The sequence below is a fragment of the Lissotriton helveticus genome, chromosome 3_1 (genome assembly GCF_964261635.1).
Source record: "Lissotriton helveticus chromosome 3_1, aLisHel1.1, whole genome shotgun sequence".
NCBI lineage: Eukaryota > Metazoa > Chordata > Amphibia > Caudata > Salamandridae > Lissotriton > Lissotriton helveticus.
Genome location: NC_136061.1, coordinates 243,585,569 through 243,613,012, shown reverse-complemented (window position 1 = coordinate 243,613,012; position 27,444 = coordinate 243,585,569). Strand labels below are relative to the sequence as shown.

The following is a 27,444-nucleotide window of genomic DNA, read 5'->3' as shown; positions in this document are numbered from 1 at the left end:
AGCCCCAATAGATGTGTTAGAATAGTTAGGATTCTGCAAAAAAAACGTAAAGTAGAAAAAGCTGAGATGAAAAAAGCACTAGTTGATCCCAAGTGGCAGCTTTATTTACAAAGAAATAGAGTGGTAATTACGAACGAACAAGTTACTACTTGTGTAACGATATATCTGTAAGAGACATTAGTTAGTGATAGATTCCTTACCTTAGAATATCCCCAGGGGTCAGACTGGATCCAGAAAGTTTTCGTCAGCAGTACCCCTGCGCGTCGGTAGGTGGAGTCGTGCGGCTCCGCGTCCGTCGCTGGCGGCGTAAGCGCCAAGATGACATCACAGAAACGACTTAGGTGGCACCCATGCACGCGGACGTCCGTTCTGTACACAACTTTCAGCGCCAGGAACGCAGGGCCATGCAAAAAACTGACCACTGCTGCCATGAAACTAGGGCCCTGAAAGGGATGGCCTTAACCCTAGAAATCAGTTCCCAGAACGGGGAGGATGGGTCGTGCGGTAAGGAATGTATCATTAACTAATGTCTCTTACAGATCTATCCGTACCAAGTAGTAACTGGTGCATCTGAAAGAGACACGTTAGTGATAGATTCCTTACCTTAGAATAGATACCCCAGCAATACCAACCACGGTGGAGGGTCTGCGAATCAGATTACACCAGAAAGTCACGGAGTACAGAACGGACGAATAAACCGTCTCTCCTGACTTGACTGTCAAGGCAGTAATACTTGGGAAACGTATGAAGCGAGGCCCACGTAGCTGCCTGACATATGTCCTGCAAGGGAACGCGGCGTCTCAAGGCAGTAGTGGCTGCCTTCCGCCCTGGTAGAATGGGCACGCAGCCCCACAGGAGGCTCCTTCTTAGCCAACGAGTAACATGCTTTGATGCACAGAACGGCCCACTGAGAGATGGTTCGCTTGTGCATGGCCCAACCTTTTTTGGCGTCCAAGTAGCCAACAAAGAGCTGGTCCTCCACCCGGAACTGTTGTGTGCGCTTCATATAGAAAGAGAAAGCACGTTTTGGGTCCAGACGGTGGAGCCTCTCTTCCTCTTTTGAAGGAATGCGGAGGCAGAAAGAAGGTGGGCAAAGTGATAGTTGCCCAATGTGGAAGGGCGTGACAACCTTTGGCAAGAAAGAAGGACGGTTTAGAGGTGATAGCTACCAGGAAAGCGGTCTTTAGAGTGAGAAGACGTAAAGGACAGTTATGAAGGGGCTTAAAGGGAGCGCACATCAGATGGGTCAATACTAGATTTAAGTCCCATTGAGGCAGTATGAAAGGCACGGGAGGAAGCGTGTGTGTAATGCCTTTCAGGAAACGGTTAACAAGAGAAGGCTGATCTTGAAGCCTTTGAAAGGCAGAGATGGCAGAAAGATAACTTTTGATAGTGCCCAGAGGAGAGCCCTACTGGGCCAAGGAAAAGAAAAATAGAAGGACCTCTGAAAGAGGGGCAGAAAGGGGATCCACAGCCTTCGCTGTGTACCATGCCACAAATTTGTTCTACCTGCAGGCGTACACCGTCTTAGTGGAGGTACGCTTGGCTGCCAGAATGACATCACAGACTTCGGGAGGAAGATCGAAAGCTGTCAACTGTCGCCGCTAAACCTCCACGCATGGGGGTGGAGGCTGGAGTGGTTCAGGTGGAGGATCGTCCCCTGCTGCTGCAACAGGAGACCCTCCCGAAGAGTTAGTCGGATCGGGGGATCGATCACCATGCTGAGTAGCCGTGATACCAGTATCTTCGTGCCCAATCCGGAGCCACAAGGATGACGGGCCCGGTCGCACCGAATCTTCTTCAGCACTGTGGGCACAAGTGGTATAGGCGGAAAGGCGTACAACAGACCGCAGCTCCACTCGCGATGAAAAGCATCGCCGAGCAAGTGGCCCCTTGGAATTTTCAACGCTCAGAATTGATGACATTGCAAGTTCTCTTCGGTGGCGAATATATCTAACCAAGGCTCCTCCCACTGCAGAAATAGACCTGGCGCCACGTTCGAGTTCAGATGCCATTCGTGATCCATCAAGTACTGGCAGCTGAATTTGCCTGCCCTGGCGTTCAGAGAATCTGCCAGGTGTTGAACCACCAAGGTAATGCCGTGATGTTCCAGCCATGTCCAGAGGTGCAAAGCCTCCTGACATAGGGTCCATGACCCCACCCCACCCTGTTTGTTGCAATGCTACATAGCGGTGGTGTTGTCCGTAAACACCTGCATTACACTTCCCCGGACAGAGGGAAGGAATGCCTTCAGTGCAAGTCGGATCGCCCGAAACTCTGAAAGATTGGTATGAAGCCGGGACTCCACCGGAGACCAGAGGCCTCTGATCTCAGCCTCTCCCAAGTGGCTGCCCCATCCCAGGAGGGACTCATCCGTCACCACTGTGTGCTCTGGGTGGGGAAGGGAGAGGTATCGTCATTGACCCAATCGCGATTCGTGAGCCACCACTGCAATTGTTGTGCAGTGCCCTCCGAGATCTGGACATGATCGGACAGGTTGCCCTGATGCTGTGCCCACTGGAACTTCAGGTGCCACTGCAGAGCCCGCATATGCCACCTGGCATGTTGCACTAGCAGGATGCAGGAGGCCATCCGGCCCAGGAGCCAGAGGGTCATCCTGACTGAAACCCGGGATAGAGGCTGAAAGATCGGAATCATACCCTGAATAGCACGGACTCGCTACTCGGGAGGATAAACCCAAAACTGCGTCGAATCCAGAACCGCTCTGACGAAGGGGGGCTTGTGAGAGGGACTCAGGTGCGACTTCAGCACGTTGATGAAAACCCCAGCAAATGCAGGAAGTCAGCCATAGTCTGAAGGTGGGTGATGACTGCCTGGGACAGCCAACCTTAAACAATCAGTAGTCGAGGTAGGGGAAGACTGACCACCCTGACCAGCGCAGATGAGCTGCGACCACCGCCATCACTTTCGTGAACACCCGAGGGGCGCTAGTAAGGCCGAAGGGGAGCACTGCAAACTGAAAATGCTCCTGGCCTACCGTGAACCGCTGGTAACACCGGTGGATCGGCAGGACGGGGATGTGAAAATATGCGTCCTGCAAGTCCAACGCTACCATCCAGTCTCCAGGGTCGAGGGTAGCCAAGCGATTGACGTTCCTGAGGTCCAAGATGGGGCGCAGGCACCCTTTCTCCTTCTTGGGGACCAGAAAGTAGTGGGAATAACAACCACATCCTACTTCCGGCCCAGGAACGTGCTCGTTGGCCACCTTGGCCAATAGGGCAGTGACGTCCTGTTGGAGAAGCGCAAAGCGATCCCCGGACATGCGGTGGAACTGAGGTGGCCTGGCTGGGGGGGAGGAGGGTAGACTCGAAGGAGAGGGAGTAGCCCCTTCAGACGATTAGCAGCACCCACCTGTCCGGAGTGACAGAACGCCAGTGGGGGAGGTGATGTTGAATCCTGCCACCCACTGGCGTGGGGTGCACATCAAAGCTTGGACTAGGAAGGCTTTGATGCAGATACCGCGGGAGCGGAGGTGGACTGACCCGCACGCTGGCTCCTGTGCCGCCACGGCGGCAACCACGCCAGCACGGAGGCTGGTTCTGTGCAGGTTTCTGGCTGAACGAACGTGTAGAGGCGCCCCTTCCGTGGAGATGAAAGGAACGAAAGGTAGACGTGGCCGGGAGTGTGGTGGAGAGACCCAAGAACTTGGTCGTAGCCCGAGAGTCCGCCTTATCGCCAAATAGACGAGGACCATCAAAAGGCATGTACATGAGGGAATTCTGGACATCACCCGAAAACCCTGTAGACCACAGCCAGTAATGGCAAAGCAGGGCCACCGTACTGGAGATGGCTCTCCCTAAAGAGTTTGCGGTGTCCAGCCCACACCGAATGGCAAACTTCACTGCATCCTTCCCCTCAGCAACAGCTTTGGAAAGTACAGCCCGTACCACCTCCGGGCACTGGGGTAGAGTTTGCGCCCCCGTGTCCCAAACAGCGTGAGAGTAGCGGCCCAAGAGGCATGCAGTGTTGACTGACCGCAGCCCCAGGCTGGCAGAGGAAAACAACTTCTTGCCAAACTGCTCCAGCTTTTTCGATTCCTTATCCGGCGGACTGGTAGGGATTGCACTTTACGAAGTTTAGGCCTGAATGACCAGGCTCTCTGGGGTCGGATGATTTGTTAAAAAAGCAGGGTCACCCGGCGCCGGTCGATGACTCCTGGCCACGTTTTTATCCACAGGAACCAGGTGCCCGTCAAAACATCCGTCAAGGCCTCCTTGAAAGGAAGCAGAGGTTCCATAGAACTTGCCGCCGGCTGAAGCACTTCAGTAAGGAGGTTCGTCTTGAGGGTAACAGTAGGCAGATCAAGGTCAAGAGCCTCAGCTGCTCTACGGAGCACCACACTGTATGTGGCACCTTTCTCCATGATAGCGGGAGGGAAAACAAACCCAGGCTCAGAGGAGAGGTCAAGGCCACCTGCATCCTATGAGTCCTCCACCCACTCATGTTCGGACTCGCACTGCCGTGCCAGAGGGTCCTCCAACCCCTCCCATTTATCCCCCTCCTCCACACCCGAGGCACAGGCTGCGGCGGCGGGGGAGGCACAGGGGAAAAGAAATGCTCCGGCACAGATCCGGCTCCATGTCCCAACTAGGGTCCCAAGCCGGAGCAAAATTGCCCGGAAACTCGGGCAAGGGAGAAGGTGGGACGAACGGAACCCAATGCGGCGCCGGGAATGGAGCCACAGGGGGAGCTGGAGCAGCCAGCGGAGGACCCTGCGGCGCCGGAGCCAGCGGTGGCAAGCAAGGGCCCTCAAAAGGGACTTCAGTTCCCGAAGGCGCGCCGGCGGGAGCCCTAGGCCTAAAAAGGTGGTCCAAGGCGGCAAGAAACTCTTGCACCTAGACCTGAGTCGCCGACAGACACGGGTAGGGCGGCTAGGCCGCGGGACTCTCAGGTTCCAACGGAGCCACAGGGGAAGGACCCCTGGCCCCCTCGTCCAGAGACCGATGAGGGGAGGTCGGAGAGCGTACACGCTTCTTCGACATTTTCTTGTCATGTCTCTTACCCGATTACGAAGGTGAAAACTTGGACCCCGAGGAGCGATTATGATGGCTCTGCGGTCGGTCCGTCGAGAAACCCCTGGACCTCGAACGGCGCAGAGACGACTGCCGGGCCTTCAGCAGCTTTCGGGACTACTCCCGCATAGCCTTCGAAGCCATGGCCAAACAATCGGAACATGACCTGGAGTCATGGTCGCGCTCCAGACTATAGAGACATACGCATGGGGGTCGGCCACCGACATCATACAGCAGGATTTAAACCCAGGCATCCCTACGTGGCACCAGGAATAAAAGATTAAAAAAGAAGTAGAGACAAAAATCTCAAAAAAGTAGTCAAAAAGTGACTATGGTACGTGCTGTAACCAGATCTGCGCTTGCTGGCACGGAAAAACAAAGAACTGACGTCAGCGCGCACGGGTGGCGCCTAAGTAGTCTCTGACGTCATCTCGGCGCTTAGGACGCCAGCGACGGACGAGGAGCCGCACGATGCTGCCTACCAACGAGCAGGGGTACCGATGATTAAAAACTTTACGGATCCAGTCTGATGCCTGGGGATATTCTACGGTATGGAATCCATCACTACAGGTCTCTTTCAGATATTATATTGCTGACTGCTTTGGTGCCTTTGAGTTCACACAAATAGTGACAAAAGAGGCTAGTCCAAGTTCCGTTACACCATGAGAAAACAGTGCATCTGTGTATCACATTCTGAAGTCAAACAGTAAGATTATGCCCTTCTAGAGAATCTAAATAAAACATTATTGGGGTGAAGGGGGTGTACAGCTTCTCAAGATTCGATTAACACTGTATATAACCAATGAGAATGTACAGGCATTTTATGTAGCCATGGTAGAAGAATATGAGCCTGATGCTAAAATGTATCGCTCCAAGTAAAGCTGAAGACTTCAGATCTGATGCAGCGTACCACAGGCCGTAAAATGTCGCACCTTTAGATGCATTGACCATGGCACCTAAGCACCTGCTGCTGAGTCAACTGAAAAACCTGTGAAGAGACTGTCTATAATATAAATATGGAGTTTCTCATATCTGCAATTGCCCTTCCATGTACAACATTAAGTTGAGTGCCTAAAGAAATGTAAACATGCACCTAAAGTTTAAGCCAGACCAGAGCATGCATGTCACCACCCCCCCCCACACTTTTACCCTCCAAACAGGTTAGTGTAAAAAGGTGGGTTAGACTGGAAAGTGTCTTGCTCGTTTTTAAGCTGTCAGAAGTTGGTCCTCAAGAGGTTGCAGTGAAAATGTTGTGACTATATTTAGGGAAAGAACCTCCTGAGGAAGGTGGTAGTATTTTGACTAACTACTGAAACACTGCATCGATGTTAAAAACAACTGCAGTTTCACAACAAGGATTGCGAATTTCAAACAGTGAATTAAGCAATACATTTAAGTAGTGCCTTTAGGTTAGGAGGAGTGGATGAATTCTGAAAAGGGGTGAGACTATACATTAAGTACATGATTTCAACTATTTTCATTATGATAGTGAAATAATGCACTTTAGTCCTTGAAGTGTGGGTGTACATGATGAAAATGGCATGGTCACACACCGGAAGGCTCTTTCAATAGTTTCGTTTTGTCTAGGAAGGTTCATTTTCTGAATTTTTTTAATAAAGATAATTCGGTTATATCCATGGATACCACTGACAAAGACATTAAATTTTAATGGTAATGTAGTAAGGAAAATGCTACTTACCAGTATGCATCTGTTCTTGGCATGTAGAGCTGCAGATTCTTACACTGTGCATTAGATCGCCACCTGGTGTTGGGCTCGGATGATTGCATGTTGTTGTCGTCTTGGAAGAAGTCTTTGTAGTCACGAGATAGGTGACTACTCCCATTGAATGATAGTGCGCATGGGCATCGGCTCCATCCTTAGATTGTTTTTCGCCATGATGGGAAATGATGGAGTTAGTAGAAATAAAGAAGTGATGTCTACGCGTGTATATCTAATTAAGATAGAACTGGAACAGATACAGGCCCCGGAGAGGCGGGAGGGCGTGTAAGAATCTGCAGCTCTACATGCCAAGAACAGATGCATACTGGTAAGTAGCATTTTCCGTTCGAGGCATATGAGCTGCAGATCTTACACTGTGCATTGATTGTACAGCATTGTCTCCCCTAGCGGTGGTCACCTGTATCTGCTGCAGTAGTTTGAAAGAGAGTTTTGAAGACAGCTTGGCCTACTGCAGCTTGCTGCTTAGCTTGCACATCAACACAATAGTGTTTAGTGAAGGTGTGTGTTGTAGACCAATTTGCTGCCTTGCAGATGTGTTCTAGCGGAATGTTCCCTAAGAAAGCCATGGAGGCTTCTAGTTTGTGTGTGGAATACTCTCTAGGAGGAACTGTTAATGTACGTTTTACTTTGTGATAGCATGTTTGTATACATTTTACAATCCAACTTGCAATTCCTGCTTTAGAGATGGGGTTGCCTTTATGTGGTGAAGAGAAAGCTACAAACAGTTACTTTGTTTTACGAAAGGATTTGGTCCTATCAATGTAATAGAGAACAGCTCTTTTTACATCTAGTGTGTGTAGAGCTCTTTCTGCTACAGAGTATGGGTTTTGAAAAATCACTCGCAACTCTACTGATCGATTTAGATGAAAAGGAGTAATTACTTTTGGAAGGAATTTAGGGTTAGTACGTAGAACCACTTTGTTACGGAGTAATTGTAAAAATGGTTCTTGTATAGTGAAAGCTTGAATCTCTCTAACTCTCCTAAGAGAGGTAATAGCAATAAGGAAAGCGGTTTTCCATGTGAGAAATTGTAGTTCACACTTATGTAAAGGTTCAAAAGGGGGCCCCAAGAGCCTTGTAAGGACAATGTTTAGGTTCCACACTGGAGAGGGTGGTAATCTGGGAGGAATGATTCTCTTTAATCCTTCCATAAAAGCTTTAATTGCAGGTATTCTAAATAACGACATATGTTGTCTGTTTTGTGGATATGCTGCAATGGCTGCAAGATGTAAACGTATAGATGAATATGCTAGATTACATCTTTGTAGATGGAGAAGGTAGCAGATGATATTCTGGATGGAAGCATCTAGAGGATCAATTTGATTATTAGTGCAGTAAATGGCGAATCTCTTCCATTTTGCAGAATAGCAAGCTCTAGTAGTAGGTCTTCTGGCTTCTTTTATGATATTCATACAGTCTGGTGGCAGGTTAAGGTAACCAAACTATAAGACTTCAGGAGCCATATCGCCAGATTCAGTTGACTTGGATCTGGATGTCTGATGTCTGTCTCCATGGTTCAGCGTTAGCATGGATGGTGTCAGACACAGTCTTTGGTGTGGAACTAGAGAGTTCTAGCAGTGTTGATAACCACGGTTGGCGTGCCCATGTGGGAGCTACTAGGATGAGTTTGAGAGACTGTTGTCTCAGCTTGCGTACTATTGGTGGTATTGGCGGAAAAGCGTACGCAAATCTGCCTGATCAGTTCATCCATATCGCATTGCCCTTGGACAGCCGGTGTGGGCATTTTGCGTTTCCGTGTGTGACAAACAGATATAAGTCTGGATGACCCCACTTGTGAAAGAATGGTGTAAGAACTTGCAGATGTAGTTCCCATTCGTGAATCTGTTGTGTCTGTCGACTTAACAGATCTGCTATCTGATTGTGAACTCCTGGAAGGTGTTCTGCGAGCAGATATATGTTTTGTGGAATGGCCCATCTCTAAAATGTTCTGAGCGAGCTGGGACAGTTGCAGGGAATGTGTGCCTCCTTGTTTTTGAATGTAGTACATGGCTGTCATGTTGTCTGTGCAGATCAAGACAGCTTTGTTCTGTATGTGTACTTGGAAGGATTTCAGTGCTAGGAATATTGCTAGCAGCTCTAGGTGATTGATGTGAAGCACTTTTTGTTGAGCAGTCCATTTTCTTTGAGTTGTATGGTGGAGCAGATGGGCTCCCCATCCTGTGAGGGATGCGTCTGTTGTCAGTACTAGTTGTGGAACAGGTTCGAGGAACTGCCGCCCTTTGGACAAGTTTTTGGTGTTCCACCACTGCAGAGAGTGATGTGTGCGGCTGTCCACCAACACCACCAACACCAGGTCTGTAAGTTTTCCTTGAGCCTGATTCCACTGATGTGCTAGGCATTCCTGCAATGAGCGCATTTGCAGTCTTGCAAATGGTACAATAAAAATGCAAGATGCCTTCATGCCTATTAGTTGCATGAACACACTGGCTGGGAGAGAGTGTTGGTTTTGAAACTTTGTGACTAAGGCTTGAATGCTTTGTATCCTGGCTGGACTGGGATAAGCTAGAGCTGTATTGGTGTTTATGGTAGCCCCTAGGTATTGATGTACATGAGAGGGCTGAAGATGTGACTTGGTGTAGTTGATTGTAAACTCCAAGTTGTGCAGTGTTTGAATTGTTTGAGATGTGTGTAGGACACACTGCTTGACTGACTTGACTTTTATGAGCCAAGCGCCCAAGTATGGGAAGATGTGGATATGTTGTCTTCTGAGATGTTCTGCTACTATTGTGTTTTTATCCAGGAGCCTAAATCGATATTACTATTTTATGCCCTTGTTCGGTTATAATCAATAATATCCCTATAACGGCATAATAATCATATCCATATTCAGTCGTAGCACATGCTGTCACATTAAGCAAGGCTACTTCCCCGGCCCCCTAGTAAGCACAACGAGTTCTCTAAACAATCCAAACCTCCAGCAACCTGAAAAATCCCCCTTGCTTTTGTTTTGATTTCATCCTAGAACTCTTGTAAAGCACTGTAAGAACGGCCAGTTCTTAGTGACATCTTTATTGACGTCTTAAGTCCAACCTTACGTCAAACCCGGCACCTTTCAGGTATAAATATACCAACGTTGCCTTAAGCAAACACACGGTGGTGGTTTTGGAGCAGAGCAGCTATCTACTTGCCCGAAAGCCCAGCTGATGCGAGAGCCCACGGACGCTGCCCCTCCCTCTTTTGACGCACTGAGAGAGACGCTGTCTTTTCTCCTGCCGAGAAATTCAGCTCCGGTGTTTCCAGATACCTTCGCGGGTTACTGGGATATCGAGTCCTGAGAGAGAGATACAAGACCTCCTGCTTTCTAATACCCAGGTACGGAGCGGACTAAAACCTTAGAAGAGAATTCTTGAGTCAGATTCTTGGCAAAACAAACTTAACTTAAACTGCTACTTACTTACTCCTTCCCACGTATTAGGCTTAGGTCAGGTACACCGGGGTAGGCGTATTTAGAAGCACCAGTTGAGTACGTTAGTCAATGTATATAAGTATGTATATATTTTATCTATTTTAAAGTATCTTATGGCTAAGAAACCATATCAATGCTTTTACAGTATTACTTCTTAATCCTCCTTTTACTGTACGCACTTTACTTTACTATGAGTATTGCAATTGTGGCAATTCATTTCTCTTGTATGAGGAAGAAGACTGCTCAATAAATTACACCTTTTATTGAAAACGCCCGTCTCTTTTCTCTGCACTATGGTGAAACTAAGTATGCACACTTGACTGAGTGAAATAGCTGTCTATTGTTTTCACAACACTCTAGAGATAAACTCTTATTCTGAGGGAGCAAAGTTGTCATGTTATATGGTTGTCAGAAGCTAATCCCTTCTTGTCTATCCAGGGAGGTTAAACTCCTCCTCGTTTATTCGAGAAAGTTTCTAGTGACCTCTGAGCTAGCTGGCAAACCTAAAGTCTAATATAGTCAGTAGAGACCTAGTTGACCTCAGTCCTACGTCTACGCTGCTGAATATATTATTCCAATGCGCAGAGCCTATTGGGAATATAGGAACTACACTACACTACTACTGCTAGGCACTTTGTAAACACTTGTGGTGCAGTTGTGACACCAAATGGAAAGACTTTGAACTGGTAGTGTTGTACTTGTAGTACAAATCGGAGATACTTCCTGTGAGAAGGATGTGTGGGAATGTGGAAGTAGGCGTCTTTGAGGTCTAGTGTGGTGAGGAAATCGCTTTGTTGCAGCAGTGGGAGCACTTGTTGTAAATTGATCATGTGAAAATGATCCGAGTGTATATACACATTGAGAGGCCTTAGGTCTAGAATTGGTCTTAGTGTCCCGTCCTTCTTGGGTATTGGAAAATAGAGTGAGTAAACTCCTGTTCCTTGATGTTGCAATGGAACTAACTCTATTGCGTCTCTTTGTAGCAATGAGAGTACCTCTTATTGGAGCAGCGTTAGATGTTCTGTGGACATTGGAAGCTGTCTGGGTGGTATATGTGGAGGGGTAGCTGTAAGCTCTAGGCAGTAACCATACTGGATAATTTGTCTTACCCACTTGTCTGTTGTAATGGAATTTCAGACAGGTAGGAACGGTGGTAATCTCCCCCTATAGGAGTAGAATGCTGTTGGGGGAGCTGAAGGAAGTCACTGTTTAGTGGTGGAGGAGGTTAGATTGTTGTTATTACCTCAACCTCTTCCCTTGTTGTTGTTGCCTTTGTAGCCTCCTCAAAATTATTCTCTATTGGAGGATGTTTGTGTATTTGGCTCAAAGGAAGCTGAATTGTCTGCTCCAACTTGTTTGGAGCCTCCTCTGTCGAAGGAGTGACGAAAGGAGCCTCATGCTTGGGTGGACTGCAGAGCTCCAATTGACTTCGCTGTGTCAGTGTCTTTCTTAATTTTTTCAAGTGCTGTGTCAACCTCTGGACCAAACAATTGTTGTCGGTTGAATGGTTGATTTAAGATAGTAGTTTGCACTTGCTTAAATCCTGAAATGCGTAGCCACGCGTGACGTCTAAGGAGGACACTGGTGTTTATTGCTCTGGATGCAGTGTCTGCTACATCAAGTGCGCATTTAATAGAGGCATTTGATATGAGCTTACCCTCTTGTATGAGGTCATTTGCTTGTGCCTTATATTGGTCAGCTAAATGTTGTAAGAGCTTCTCTAACTGATCGTAGTGAGCCCGTGTGTTAACGATGCGCCATGTATTGCTAGCTTGGGCAGCTATTCTTTTCCCTGAAGCGTCTATGATCTTTGATTCTTTATCAGGAGGTGGTGCTTCGCCTGATGTTTGGGAATTTGCTCTTTTCCTAGCTTTTGAAACTACTAAGTAGTCTAAGGGTAGCTGTCCTTTAATATAGGCAGGGTCCCCAGGAGCTGGTCTGTACTTTTTCTCTATCTTTGGGTTTATGATTCTAGCTCGTACAGGATCTTTAAACACTTCTGGTGCATGCTTAATGACTCATTTAATCATTGGCAGTATTTGCACATATTTTTGGGAGTGTTCAAGAGTGTCTAATAAAAAATCTTCCTCTGCCTCATCTGAATGCTTGGTGACATTGTGATAGATGGCAGCCCTATTATTTAAGTGTTCAAACCCAATATTGTCTTCTGGAGAAGGTGGTTTAGATGGATATGTATGTGGGTCTGGAATATCTGGTACATCCTGTGGGTTTGGATACTCCCAGTCTGGTGAACCGGTTGGGAAGGGAAAAGGGTCATCTATACTCATCATCATCAACATCCTGAGGAGGTGTACGTGGTGGAGAACTAAGAGGAGAATTTTGAGGTGAAATATTTAAAGGAAGAGGAGAAGGAGATACAGGAGAAGAAGGGTGCATAGGAGATGTGGCAGAATCCTTTTTGACAGGCACTGGAGGTGTAGGTGCTGTATCTGACTTCCTCTTCCTGTGTGGTGTAGTGGAAACATGTCCTGTTTCTGGATCAATGTAGATCCGTTTTTGTCAGGATCTGGTTGGAAAAGCTACTCTTCTTGAGGCACAGCCTTCGGCGCCGATTTTTTCGGTTCCAAACCTGTTTGTTGCTTGTCTTTAGCCCCAGGAGCTGATGTTGAGTCCTTTGGCGTAGATTTCGGCACTGAAGATATTGTTTTTGGAGCCGAAGCCTGTTTCGTGAACTTAGAAGCATCGGAAGCAGGCTTTGTCTGTTTCGGCATCGAGGGTATCTACTTCGGAGTGGAAGCTGTTTTCGGGACATCGGAAACAGGTTTTGTTGTTTTCAGAGCTGCTTTGTCTCTCGGAGTAGACGGTTTCAGAGTGTCTTTCGGAACCGGGACTTCTTTTTGTTTCAGTGCCGAGGGAGCAGGTGGTATCGGCACATGCGGTCTGCTCGGTATGGAGCTACCGGAAGGCTTCATTATTTTATTCGGATCCAGGCTCGATGACGGGGCTTTCGAAGTGTTTTTTTGGTCTCGACTGGGCCCCGCAGGCGGAGTGTTGACCTTTGCCTTCGATTTTGGTGTTTGGGCTGGGGTAGGGACAGTGGTACTCACGCGTTGACCCGAAGGTATGGAGTCATCTGCCTCGGATACGATCTGGAGATCATCGGAATCTTCTTCTGGGACGCATGGACCTTCGTCGAAGATATCCACCAGTTCCGGAGGTGATCTCTGCATGTCGTGTCCATGGGCCCGCCGATCTCGAATAGTCTTTTTCGATCTAAAGGATGCACATGCTGTGCAGCTGGATTCGAAGTGTTCTGGCGATAAGCACAGGTTACAGACCTCGTGATGGTTACTGTGTGGAAATTTTGCTCCAGACTCGGGGAATTCTTTTGCATGGCGTCCTTTCCATGAGGTGCAGCCCTCACGGCGTGGGTAGGCCCAATGGCCGAGCTGATGAAGTCGAGTCGAGTCTGAAAGTTGTTTGTTGACGTTTGAAGAAATTGTTCGCGTCGAAGTACTTGAAAAGTAGATTTCGAACCGGAGCAGAAAAGTTTCATCCGAACCCAGTGGCGGAAAAAAACAAGCTGCAGTAGGCCAAGCTGTCTTCAAAACTCTCTTTCAAACTACTGCAACAGATACTATCGTCCAAAGGAGGAGTCACCTATCTCGTGACTACAAAGACTTCTTCCAAGACGACAACAACATGCAATCATCCGAGCTCAACACAAGGTGGCGATCTAATGCACAGTGTAAGATCTGCAGCTTATATGCCTCGAACATAATGTTTACAGAGTTTGGAAACCCTTCCCCCTTGCTTAGAGAGGTTCCCATTTTGTTCTGTAGAAGTTCTGAAACTTTACTTGTACGTTGCTAAAATATGCAAACCAATCTATAACAACAGTCGCTTAAAACCTTTAAGTGGTATCTGCCTCAGAAATCCTCATCTTGTTGTTTTTGTACTGATGTTTGCATCAATGGTGAGAAAAAAAGAAAACACTGCAACTGATTAGAAATGGATTATTATGGACTGAGGCAATTTGTTTCTCAATCACAGTTCAAAAGCAAAAGGAAAATTGATGAAGATGAGTGCACAGCATGGTAGCGGTCCTTTGAACTCATCTCGGTCAGCGTTAAAAAGTTGCATCCAAGTGGATTCCGTCTTTAACAACTGAATTTATATAGGAGATTTGTCACAGGAAACCAATTGAAGTCAAATGATTATTACTGGTTCAGTAATATTTCCATTTTATTGCATTTGGCCTACTAGAAATAGTAACAAGAAGTGCACAAAACCATCCTATGAAAACATTCTGGGAAAAAAAGCACAGCAAAAGATTTTGTTATTTGATCTATGAAAATGGTTTGATTACTTAACCAATAGGTGAAAACATGCTACACACTCCTGAAATGAGATGATGTGACTAGTATGGTAACTATGCACAGAAAAGTCAAAGAAATTGAAGGCTTTTCTGTGGTAGTTACAATGGGTCATACTTACAGCAACAGAAGCCCACTGCCATGCAAAACAGTGACTGGTTGGCATCTGACCATGTGAGCGACAGCAGCCAATAAGAACAGAAAATAAGAAGCAGAAGACAAAGCACCTCCAATCAATGACAATTCTTGTTTGCAAAACCAGAGCTATTTTATCACACCAACACCAAATTTGAAATAGCCAAATATTGTGCACCCAGACCTGTTCCAATAACTAGGAACGCCATGCTAAAACATTCACATTTCTTTAAGAGCAACTCTTTGGGAAATGTTGCGTGAATATTAAACTACAAACAATTGTTTCTTGACTAGAGTAGTTTGTAGTTTGCTATTATTTAACATTCAGAAATCTACCTGCCCCTTAAAATTACACACAAGTACTGTGCACAGTGCTTTTAAAAATGAATTACGCCTACTAAATACCAGGTTTACAAGATATTTCCGCTCAAAACAATTTAAGCTTGCGTTGCCTCTGGGAGTGAATTTCCTCTCTCTATTCTCTAGACTAGAGACGATGAACAAAACCACAGGTATGAAATGGAGACACAATACATTTAACAAGAAAATAATTATATAAAGTTTTACCTGTGTCAACCGATTTGTCGTCGCACTCGTGCCACAACTCTGCATGACATTTTTAAGAGTTTCAGAAAACATACTACGGAGTTCAGCTGAATGACAGTAAACTGCATCAATCTTGGGCCACCAATCCAGTGCGGACTGAAATAACAATGTCCAGAATAGTGAATCAATGATTTTTCTAAATAAATCTCTAAATAAATTCTTAGGACTTTTATATAAATAACATAATACAGCCACTTAAGTCAAGCCAAACATACTATACAACCCCAACACTATTATCAGACAAAAAGTGTACTATTTCTTCAAGCTTTCCTGCAACTGTCAAGTAGCAAGTCACAGCATACAGTAGAAGAACACTGTACAGTCCTGTTACAGACTGTCACAGCATTGTTTATGGCCACCATACTAAATGCAGGCAATGACACATGGGGCACAATTTCAAGCAACAGATAACATATTTCATAAATCGTCCTTTTCATAAGTATTTCCCATAGCCTAATTTCTCTTCTACTGTTCTCCCGCAGGAGAGGAGACAAATCAAGGTTAGTACCAGCAATCAAAATTTTATATGCTGTGAAAACTTTGCAATGTGTTTATGTATCTCACATATGGCTCCATTCTAAAGCCATCCTTTCCATCCAGATATTTGTATGGGCTGAAGCTCTCAGTGATCGGATTTAATTTTGACTTCTTGCTTCCCTATTATGTTTCCTTTCATTTGTTTAAACAACCAATAAACGTTGTTGATTATATTACCAGTACCGAACCAGTACCCCATATATGGTTGGTTAAATAAGTATCATTGGTTACTCTACCACAGGCTGCATAATACCCCTTCAAGTTTCCCAAAGCAGACATACCTTTACTTATAGCAATAAAAATGACATTGATACTATAAGGTACTAAAAGGCAGTGCTTTACACCAACGGGGCACAACTTCTTGTTCCTTGAGCCTTACAGCTTTGTTTCATCTGCATCAACATACCTTTCAAAAGGAGAGCCTACACTATCCCACTCTTTTCACGGACTGTCCAAAGTGAATTACATCATTGATGTTACACAAGCTCCCGAACTGAATATGTATTTGTGATCAATCGGCAAAAAGGCACCTAGATACTTACAATTATAATGCTGGAACAGATTCATAATGACTAGTAAGTAAACTTTTCCCTAACTGTATGACAGTTTTGAAGCTATTCTATATTCATAGGCTGTTCTTTATCATAGTGTTTAGTCGCTAGGATATTAATAACATTGTTACTGAAAGTAAAGGTTTTCTGCACGACTGTAGGCATAGTCACTCATAATAACATAACCAAACCCAGCAATGTCATTGTCTGTAGCTAGAATTTTCAGATAACTGTGTAAATATACGGTCCTCCACTGCATGCCAACATCTCCTTGACTGTATGACTTCATGAAGAACATATTTGTTTGTGATGGTCCATTACGTGCATTTGCCTTAGTTTGTGTTTTTGGTTTCTAAGATTTTGATCGAGTAGCAACTTGTCTGGGATTATTTTCACCACTGTTAATGCCATCAACAGCCACTAACTTTGTCTTTTCCCCCCAACAGGTGTGCTTCAACTTGGGAAAAGTAAATTTGCTTTTGTTTTATTTTGTAGAACTGTCCACCCTTTAGAGTGGGGCATTGGCCGGCTGTATTGCACCAGACCTGTGCTCTTAAAAAATAAACAATTTGTTGTCACGGTTTATTACCGACGTTCTGGAGCCATAGTTAGGCTGATCCAGAGGGTTGAATGTTGAAGTGCTGCAACACCTTATTCTCCCCCCCCCCCGGCTCCCTGCCTGCAGATGAAAATGCATTTTTTATTGCTATGTTGCCGAAAATATGGCTAAGTCAACACACTTCTTCCAATTTTAAAACATTATCTTACACCCTTCCTGAATTCATGTTGAAAGAGTATGTTAATCATTTAGGCGTGTGGTGGTGGGCAAAAGTCAGAAACTTAGAAGCAAGTATGAAATCGCAACACCAGACCCTTGGCAATCAGAATACAGCCAGTAGAAGACATACTTTGTTGCATTAGTTCAATGAATTTCTTGCAAAATTATATAACCGCTGTCATTCTCATCTTATGCTGTTTCAATAAACTTCTGCGGTAAGACTTCAATATCTGTTTGTCATATTTGCTGACAAATGGGGTGGAATTTGGGATGTCCTACCAGAGTCTACACTTGGTCACGTGAATTTCAAGATCCTAAAGTATTCAAACTGCAGACGCACAAGTTCACAAGGAGAGGCTGACAGTACTTTAGCCATTGCAGTTGCTTCCCTCTAAAGAATACAAGATTTTCAATGGTAGAGATTTTCAATGGGCAAAGGCCATGAGGGGGGAAGGTCCACATACTTGCACTGAACCATCAAGGACAGCTTTGAGAAATGTATCCAGGTGTGCCTTCAAATTTAAGTTCCCAAAGTCCTACTTCTGTCCAAGGTATGAATGGAGTTAAGTTGAATGAGACCTGTTGAAGAGTCATCTGCAACAACCTCTAGGGAACCAAAATCACACCCTAAAGAAGATTTTGAATGAAAAGATTCCTGCTCATTCCACATTGATTGCAGATGTCTTCTATATTTGAGTAATGTAGATGAGGGTCTACATTATGATAGCTAGGCAGCATATCTCCTTTCTTCAAGTAATAGTAATTGGCCAGTCTGTATTTGTTCAAAGTGGTGTGATCGAGTGAGTTAAGAGCAAAGGGTTGTTGCCAGCTCTGTTAAGAGTTTGTGGATCAAAACCAAGCAATAGGCAATCCTACTACAAATCGCTTGTGCAGTAAAGAGGGAACAAAGTGAAAACTGCAAGAATATGCAGAGGGGCAGGAAAAGCATTTATGGTGTTTGGATTGCACATTAAATGGGGAACCACCAGTTTGAGATGCCATTATTGTGATGTTACCCGTGCAGCACAGTTTGGTTATTTAAGCATTTTAGAGGCATTGAGTCCACAATAACAACCCAAACCCTGAGCGATACCACAATATCAGAAACATGCTCACACAAGTGTACTCCTCAACAACCACCACTCTCTCACAAACTGTGAAGACCTAGCCCAACAGAAACTATGTGGTTGTGCATGTTCTATGTTGATCATGACTGGTAGAGACTAACCTGTCGGTCAGTGAATTACATGTGTTTGGCAGAAGGGGATAGAATTGGGGGAGAGGCGGGAGTGGTCTGGAGACTGAGGTAACCGAGTTTGGTCCTTGGTAGGGAAATTATGGGTTCCCCACTGGAAGGGCTCCACCAATGATCCTGATCAAACAAATTACTAAGGAAAAAGTGGCACACCAGAGGCACTGATTGTAGATTGATGTGCCCTCGAGATGCTGATCCCTGAAAGGAGGAGGAGGAGGAGGAGACTCTGTTCACATGAACTTTATCCTTTGGGAATTGGGTCATTATACCAAATAATATCCAATGCTACCACCTACTCTCTAGTGTTGCTGTGAATTCAATACCCTAAACAAAAGACCATCGAAAATACATGTTTTAACTAACGCTTTTTAAAAAAGCAATATTTTACTAAATCATACATAGAGGTACACTGATTTTAAAAGGTGTATAGCAAATCTTATAACTATTTTATATATAAAAGAGACTAATATACCAAAATGTGTGGAGCTATGGTTTGTAGGAACTGTAGAAGGCAACTATTTCTAGAAGCTTTAAATGACCCAGCTCAGTCAAATAAAAGCCACATTTCAGTCGCCTTCAAAATGGAACATGGTTGGTCTGCAAACGGGGTGGGTGACAAGTTCCAGATTTTAATCATCGACACCCCTAATGCACATATTCTTTTCCGCACTTCATTGGGCCAACTACTGGGGCATGCCTTTTGCAATGAGCACAGGCAATTTGATAAACCTCTCAATTCAATATACAAACAAAAGTCGAACGAGTACGAAGGACCTGTAGTCACATCACTGAATTTTTTGCGATCAGTCTTGCCTCTCCAGACACTTCTGAAGCCGTTGGAACACGGCCTTACACAACCCTAAATAGATATTATCACTGTCATTCATGCAAAAGAGAATCATTAACCATGTTAGTAGACAATGGCTGCATTTGGAGAGGAGAGACAAGGATGTAGGATTCATAGTTGGAAATGGAACAGCCTGCATATTGCCCCTTTTTAAGACCTGAATTTCAAGTATCAATGAAGCAAAAATCTGAGGCTTCAAACAATGGGCACTATTTAAAATTGCCCAGTGAATTCGCTACCATAAACACAGTCTGGTGAACATTTTTTCTTTTTTTTTTTTTTACTTTCAAAACCTCTGACAAGTTCACAACTATCAGAGTACAGTTTGCATCAGATCAGATCGACATACACAGTGAATTCCGAGTCCATTGTCCCATATGTAAAGATATTCCCCAAATGCAGCAAACAAAGACATAGTACTATTGTTGTGACAAAAGGAACATGAATATCGTCTTACATGAGGAGGTGTAAGCACCACGGCTATGAGGATGGCAAGTGCAGCTAACAGGGGGGGCAGAGGGATATGGGAAGCCATTACTGACCAGCAGAGGCGGCCGGCGCCGGCGGGGAGCGCAGAAGAGGCTGCCCGGCTCGAGGGACTTCGGGAACGCAGATATGTCACCAAGGGACCCAAAATGTCTATTGGGCAAGACCTCGCAGGCAGCAAGTCCCAGAATTCCGAAAGCAAGGTCTGACATCTCGAGGCGTCCTCAAGCCAATGAGCAAATTTTGGCGCTGGTCTGCGACCCCATGGTCACCCTACGCCTAGCCAACACAAGCACCATTGCGATCAAGCGGCGGGCATAACTTTACAAAACCTAGCAGACAGAGCGGAGGGTCGGGCTGCACCGTTGCGGAGGTAATCTCGGAGATAGCGGCACATACTTCCCACCAAAAGTCTGACACCTTAGGGCACAGCCATGCTAGATGGGCAAAATCCGCAGCAGGGGCAGCGCATGCAACCATCACTGGGAAGGAGTCCCAGTTTGTGAAGCTGGGAAGGAGTGCGATATAGCCTATGTAGATACTTGAAATTAATGAGACGGAGCCGGTAGTTAGGTGACAGTTTCTTCGTATGATTGCTGCAGTAAAGCCTGGGCGATGTCCATGCCCAGGTCCACGTTATACGCCACGCGCGCCTGATCAGTGGAGATGGAAGTGGACACCAACGTGAGGGCATGTAGTTTAGTTACAATTTTGGGTGGTGTCGGGGATGTGTATATGAAATCAAGGGCTGGCATTGTGGGCGGAGGCTGGGGGAACGTAGGATTAATCTCCCAGCAAATAGCACTTAGCTGATAAAACGAGAGAGTGTCCAGAGGACCAGAAGAGGCGGGGAGAGCATAGAATGTGTTGCCGGGGTATAAATCTGCCAATGCCGACAGGACCAGACGTGATGCGTGTTTGGACATGCCGGAAGGCTTGAGAGGGGGAAAGGCAGGATGACGCACGATTGGCATGGCATTTGCCGACAACGGAAGATTGGAAACATGGCGCAGCCCGGACCAGGCCCACCGCCATGTCTCAACCTTGCCCACCTCCGTCCGCGGACGACACGCCGGGGCAAAAAGGGCCGTGTTCAGCGGCCAGGGGGTAGCAATATCAGTTTCCACAGCCACGTGTGGTTGATAAGGGGAGGGGTGAATTCAAAGGTGCAGAAAGCTGACCTGAGCACATAAGGCGTAAAGCTTGAAATTAGGAGCTCCCATGCCCCCTGCCGACATAGGGAGAGTGAGGATGTCATACGCGACTCTGGGTTGTTTACCCGCCCAGAATAAAGAAATTATCAAGGAACGGAGTTTGCGAAAGAAATGAGCAGTAAGGAGGATCGGAATGTTAAAAAAAAAAAAAAGGTAGAGGAATTTCGGCAAAGTCAACATATTAGCAATGGCGATGCGGCCGGCCAGAGACAATGGAAGCCGAGTCCAATTCGGAATTTTGGATTCCAGCCAATCCACCACACGCCCGAAGTTAGATCTCCAGAGGTCATCAAGGTCCCTACTCAACCAGATACCCAGGTAACAGGTGGGGCCAGAGGCCCATATAAAGGGGAAGTCTGGCGTAAATGGTCTGGTGGCATCCGTAAGGGGGAATAACACAGACTTACTCCAGTTGACCTGAATGCCAGACATTCCACCAATGCGTATTATTTCACGTACAAGAGGGCTAAGATTGTCCTCGGGGTGGCGAACGTACAAAGTTATCCCACCCCGACAAAACAGACCGTAGCAACAAGATGACACGAACCGGACACCCACCTCTACCCCCAAAACAGACTCCGGAAAACCCTCCACCCCCACACCAAACCCCCAATCAGGCTGAGAGACCGCCCCTTCCCACCCCAGGAACCCACATCTTGAAGGAGGGAAAACCATTTGAAGCTTGGGAATTATCCCGGTAGGGCATGGCAAGGCTCGGCAGACACCACTGCAGTTAAGCAGGGTGGCCAAGCAACCGGAACTTCAGACAACGTTCAGCGAGTAATAACACCAAGCATTACAACCAGTCAATCATTGTCACTAAGACTATCAGCATCCACCGGCTGACAGCAGGATGGTGAGGAGTGTGATGATTTGTCGAGTTTCAGGGCATCCCTGGGATCAGGGAATACCAGTGTTTTAGCACCCTGTTGAACTCTCAATTTTGCTGGGTACTCCAAAGAGTAAGATACCTCGTGTTTTTGCAAAATTCACTTTGAAGGAAGGAATTCGCGTCTGGTGGCCTGTACAGTGAGAGTATGGTCTGGGAAGAACGAGATCGAATTTCCTTGATGGTTTATTTTGCCCATGTCCCACGTCGCACGAAGGATAGCATCCCGATCTCTGAAATTTTAAATTTTTGAGATGATAGGAAGAGGAGGTAATCTAGGGCCTGGCCGTGGACCAAGGGAGCGGTGTCCTCGTTCGACAATTAAGCTTGTGGAGAATTCATCACCGAAGAGTTCCTTGACCAGTTGTTTCACATAGTCTTCCATGTGGGCTATGTTAGCGGATTCTGGGACACCAATTATGCGGAGGTTACTCAGACGGGAGCGCGCCTCCAAGTCCTCGTTTTTCTCCCAAATCAAAGCAAGGATTTTGTCCATCTGTAGTAGTTTCTGGTGGGCCTCAGTGGCCGTGTCCGAGACCCTGGACTCAACGTGGAGGAGCCGATTATTGTGGGAGTCAGTCGGGCAGAGAGCTGATCCAGTTGGGTCGCTATTCCTGTAACTGTCGATTTGACATCTAACATGATCGTTTTTAGTTCGTCGTCACGAGTTGGAGGCAAGTCCATGGTGGCAGTGGGGTCACCACTGTTGAGCTGGTGTCGTCTTGGCGAGTTGACCTGCGTTGATCAAATGTGATTTTGGGCTGTTTTGGATCAGACCTTCCCATTGCAAAGGAATCTCACAGCAGGCGCCGCCAAGAAGTAGGGGAGCAACAGAGCACCCCGGGTAAGCAGATTAGCGCCAGGAAAAAACAAATGCAAAAACAGTTGATGGAAGGAATGCAGAACAATGTCATACATTCACCTCAGTACAGAGATCTGGGCCTAAATCCATCGTTTTTTTGCTCGCCATTCCAGTTTGAACCCAGCCATATGCAAATCAGTCTTGACCCTGTGCCCCATGGGAACAGTCCAGCCCGAACTGGTCCTGGGAAGACCTGGCTTGGCAGATCGGGCTGGACTGTTCCCATGAGGCACAGGTTCAGCCTGATTTGCATATGGCCATGTCTAAACTGGGGTGGTTGAGTGAGCTAAAGAATGATGGATTTAACCCAGATCAGTTGACTGGGGGCGAGTGTTTGATTTTCTCAAACGCTCCGTCCATCATCCCCTTTGGTATCGCTTTGTTCGCCCCGAGTTGGCAGGGTATGCCCAGACGTGGGTCCCTTGCTCACTCTGCCACTGGATTCAAGATAGCCTGGCTGATGAGGGTTATGAACCCGAAACCGGTCTCAGGATGCTTGTTTCCGGTCCAGGGAAGACATGGCTTGGCAGTTCCGGCTGGACTGTTCCCATAAGGCACAGGGTCCGACTGATTTGCATATGGCCATGTCTGAACTGGGGTGGTGGAGTGAGCTAAAGAATGATGATGGATTAAACCCAGATCAGTTGACTGGGGGTGAGTGTTTGATTTGCTCAAACGCTCCATCCATCATCCCCTTTGGTATCACTGGGAAAAACCACAAGGCCGCCTGCAATTATTCCCAGCGACTGGAGCAGAGGGCACCCAGTTGGAAGGGATCGCCGGGAGAGGCTGCGCCTGACCAACCCCAAGGCAAGCAATGTTCAGAGAAGAAGGCGAATGTGTAGGCAGAGGGAAGACTGGAACAGCCCGCAGGATACTGAAGAGGGGGCGCAGTCAACCAGCCCGAGGGGGGGGGGCCGAAGAGTAGAGCACACACCGCACAGTGCCAAATAGGAGAACTTTCCCCCGAGGAGGACCAAGATGGAGAGCCACCACCGCAAAACTGCTAGGCCAAATCCAGCTCTGCAGCTGGTGTCTGGTGAAGCAGGATCTGGAGGTCTATTGATGGGGGCTCCACTACTGTACTGAAGCATTGAGGTTACTGGCGAGGAGGCAGACCAACTGATAGCAGTGGAGTAGCGGGCCCGGTACGGCCAACAGGAGGGGCAATACAGACTTCCCAGGGCCAATGTTGAGGAGTGTGAGAACTCCCCGCTTCTAGCTGTAGCAGCAGACGTGACGGAGGAGGAAGGACCGGCCACAGGATGCACACAGCCCGTGTGTTGTGACAGTGATGGGTGTGAATTAATAACGATGCTGCTCTGTTGAAGACTTGTTTTCTGCTTCAGCCTTCTTTAATTAGTGAGCCAACAGGAGAGCAGGTCTGGCGTGTAGCGCAGGCAGGTTGTGGGGAAAATTAAGAGGCCTCAGTAAAGCCAGGCCCCAATGTCTTGTGCACCGGGGGCAGCGGCGCTGCGATCCACCAGGAGAGGCCGCATCGATCCAGCGGTTCGGGGATCAACGCACCGCTTCCAGGCGATAGGGAGCACACACAGCCCTGGGCAGCCGCGACGAGGAACCGCGGGGGCGCACCGCTCGCATTAATGAGAGCGGGCGGAGGCCGCACCAGTCAGGTACGGGGGTAGAAAATGGTGCAGGTGCTCCCTAGTGCCGGGCAGTCCAGTGCTAACGCCCCCAGCCCCGCCGCGGAAAGCCCAGGCGACAATAGACACTCACTGGGAGTCAGCAGGCGCCTCCAGCATCCCTCTGGCCGCATATAGTCCCAGGGTCCCCCGCCAGCGGCAGAATCAGAGCGCCAGACTCCCGCAGGTTGTAGGCCCAGCTCCGTGGCCAAACAGAACCGGGCAGCTCCGGAAGATGACAAACACTCCAAGCAGTGCCACAGGTGAGGAGAAGTCGGGGGACACCGGTTGTGGCTGATGGGAAAGCCGTTGTCTGCAGGATGATTGCGGATCTTGTGCTTGGCCGGCAGAGCCCACTTAGAGTGCGGCCATCTTGCAGCTGGCCAAGCCACGCCCCCCCAGTCTGGTGAACATGATTTCCACAAATCAAGTCTTCAATCTCTTTTGCAATTCAACTTCAATAAGTTGGAACAGGGTCAGACTGTAACTGCCACACGCCAGGACTTCAGTGGATGTACCCTGGCAGTATCGAAAGAGTTAATTTACTGAATCTGTGTATCATTAGCACAATTCACCCATAATCTAAGATTACTTCAAGCTAATGACCTTCATAGATAGTAAATAGTAATGGATTAACGGAGGACTCCAAGGGACACAACATGCCAATCTGTGGGGGGTTGAGCTGCATGAAGTGACTACTCGCTATGTCCTGTCCCACCATGATTCAAATAAGTCTCCTACCACCACATCCAATTCCACACTAGCCAGTAAAGCACAATGTATTGTCTACAGTATAACCCAAGATAATGCTAGACACACGTTGCTTGTTTGCGTAACTGAAATTACAGTGCTATCAGTTCAGTCCCCCTGCTCAGGCGGAAACCTACCTTTTCATGAATGCTTTAAGTTGTGGTAAGTATGTTTTGTCTGCAGTTTAGTAAAGTAATTTGTTCTTTTTTAAGTTGGTGAGTTCTATTTTTCAAATTAACACAAAATAATACCTGTGAAGATTTACCCAACTAACCTTCTGGTTAAACCTAATTTCTGAAAAGTGTTGTGCTCAGTATGAAAATAATTAAAACCTTTTAGTGAACAAGTGTGAAACCCACAAAAAGGAGGCAGGGCACACCATATGGAATAACAACCCAACCATGGAAGACATACATTAATACAGGGTTCCCATTTCTTAAAAAACACAAAAGTACTCGTCACAGTGGTAGAATCAGGGGTAAACCTATATTCATCAACTCTTTTTCTTACAGACAGACTCCAACTATTTCCATTGCACCTCACAGTCTGTAAGGCCTCTGAGTGTCCTGCTAAAATCTCTCAATCATACCATTCGTTTTTGGATGGTATAGAGCACACCTGTCATGTGTAACACCTCTATCAGCTAAAACTCTCCCATCGCCTTTGAAGTTGACTGTACCACATTGTCCGTAAGCATGAATTTGGGATTTTCCTCTCAAGCAAAAATTTCAGACAAGAATTTCCTAACAGCAAAATGACTGGTCTCATTTGTAACCACATCTGGCCATCTGGAGACCATGTCCAATACAGCCAACAAATACTTAACAGAATTCCCTGCTTCACAGGGATGTGGAAGTAAATCAAATATCTACTTGTCCGTGGGGCAGGTTGCTTCATAAATCTACTTGACCCGTAACAAATTCCACTTGTCCCTTTGGTGACATGTAGTGCGGCGACAAATTATGGCAGCAATCTCATTAGAGAAGAGCTCTGATACAGCCTCTCGGATTATGACAAGGCTCACACCACAGTAGTGTTTGAATACTTGCAATCCCTTTATGTTGCCATGTTTCTGCAGATCTACATACTGGGGCTGAAGGTAGTGGTAAGCAATAGTTCCAGGGTTAAAATGCCCTTTTGAGTCTATGCAAACCTACTAACTTGCATGTCTTCTCTAATCTTTTCCCATACTGAGAAATGTTGGAACTTTACTCCTTACAATGGCAGACGTAAACCTTCTTCCAGAGTTGGGAAAAAAGTGGTCGGAGAGAAAGTGAACTTGCAAACACTCAGTTTTTCGCATGAGAAAATTGACAAATGAATATTTGCACATGTTAAAATGAAGTTCACAAATATTTTCTAGAAGCTCTTTCTTGTCCTACTGCTGTAAATTCTTGGCAATTCACAAAAGCTGTATACCTGCACTTAATGGAAGGACATCTACCATGGGTTAACTTTTGAAACTTTCTTTAATAATTGGGCCCGTAATTTGGTCTGGCATTGACCATGACCTTTTGCGTTTATTAAAATGTTGTCTCTCTTTCTCTGTGTCGGCTGGCTTCACTGAGTGACAACAATCCACTCTTTCTCAAGGAGCATATCGGCACACAAACTAGGTTTGTTCAGTGCCAGTTACTACCGTGACAGTGTGTGCTTTTTGAGACTAAAAACAGCTTATGCTTTTGCCAATGTTTGTTATAATGGCGAGGGCCCGGCAGCTCCCACACCAATACGTTTTTACAAAAACCATTCCAAAACAATTCACACAGACAAAACTAAAAAGCTGACCACGAATTTCAGACCTACTGGCTTTGCCAATGCTGGTTTACTTTTGTTTCCAATAATTTTATTGAAACTGGTTACACTGATTTTCCATTATGAATACTTTTGCAAAATACTAGCATGCATCAACACGTTACTAAATGATGCTGCAAAGAAATGGTACCTGAAAGTTTACAGTAGTTTAGCTAAATGTATTTTTTTCCGGCTTTCAGTTTTTTATGGACATTTTATTTTGAAAACAAATAATCATCAATCTTGCTTTCAAGCTTCTGCAAATATTTGCATTAAATCAGAGAGCATTCTGGGAGCACTATACATAGCCTCCAATTGCTAAACTTTGAAAACGTGTGTATACATTTTTATACTGGAACCACTGTCAGTACTGCAGTTAGAGCTTACAACATTTACTTGGAGGGGTCACCCTAATAATAAAGTGTGAGAAAGTGGCTCTATATATACTGGACCAAGATAAGGTACAGTGTGTAGAGAGTCCACATACCCCAGAGGTATAACAGAGGTTAAAGCCAGGTGTGACCTTACTCTCTAAAGTGGTAGCTTGGTCGAGCAGTAA

At 46.3% G+C, this 27,444-nt stretch overlaps 1 protein-coding gene across 8 annotated transcripts in view; it reads right to left on the bottom strand.

The window, feature by feature from the left end:
- The window catches only part of NF1 (neurofibromin 1), a 2,143,703-nt gene that overhangs the window by 1,516,928 nt on the left and 599,331 nt on the right, over window positions 1–27,444 (bottom strand). For all 8 annotated transcript variants that reach the window (XM_078679713.1, XM_078679719.1, XM_078679717.1 and 5 more), the window contains exon 12: window positions 15,241–15,375. In XM_078679713.1, the coding sequence (XP_078535839.1) occupies window positions 15,241–15,375 (135 nt within the window). The remainder of the gene's footprint in view (window positions 1–15,240; window positions 15,376–27,444) is intronic.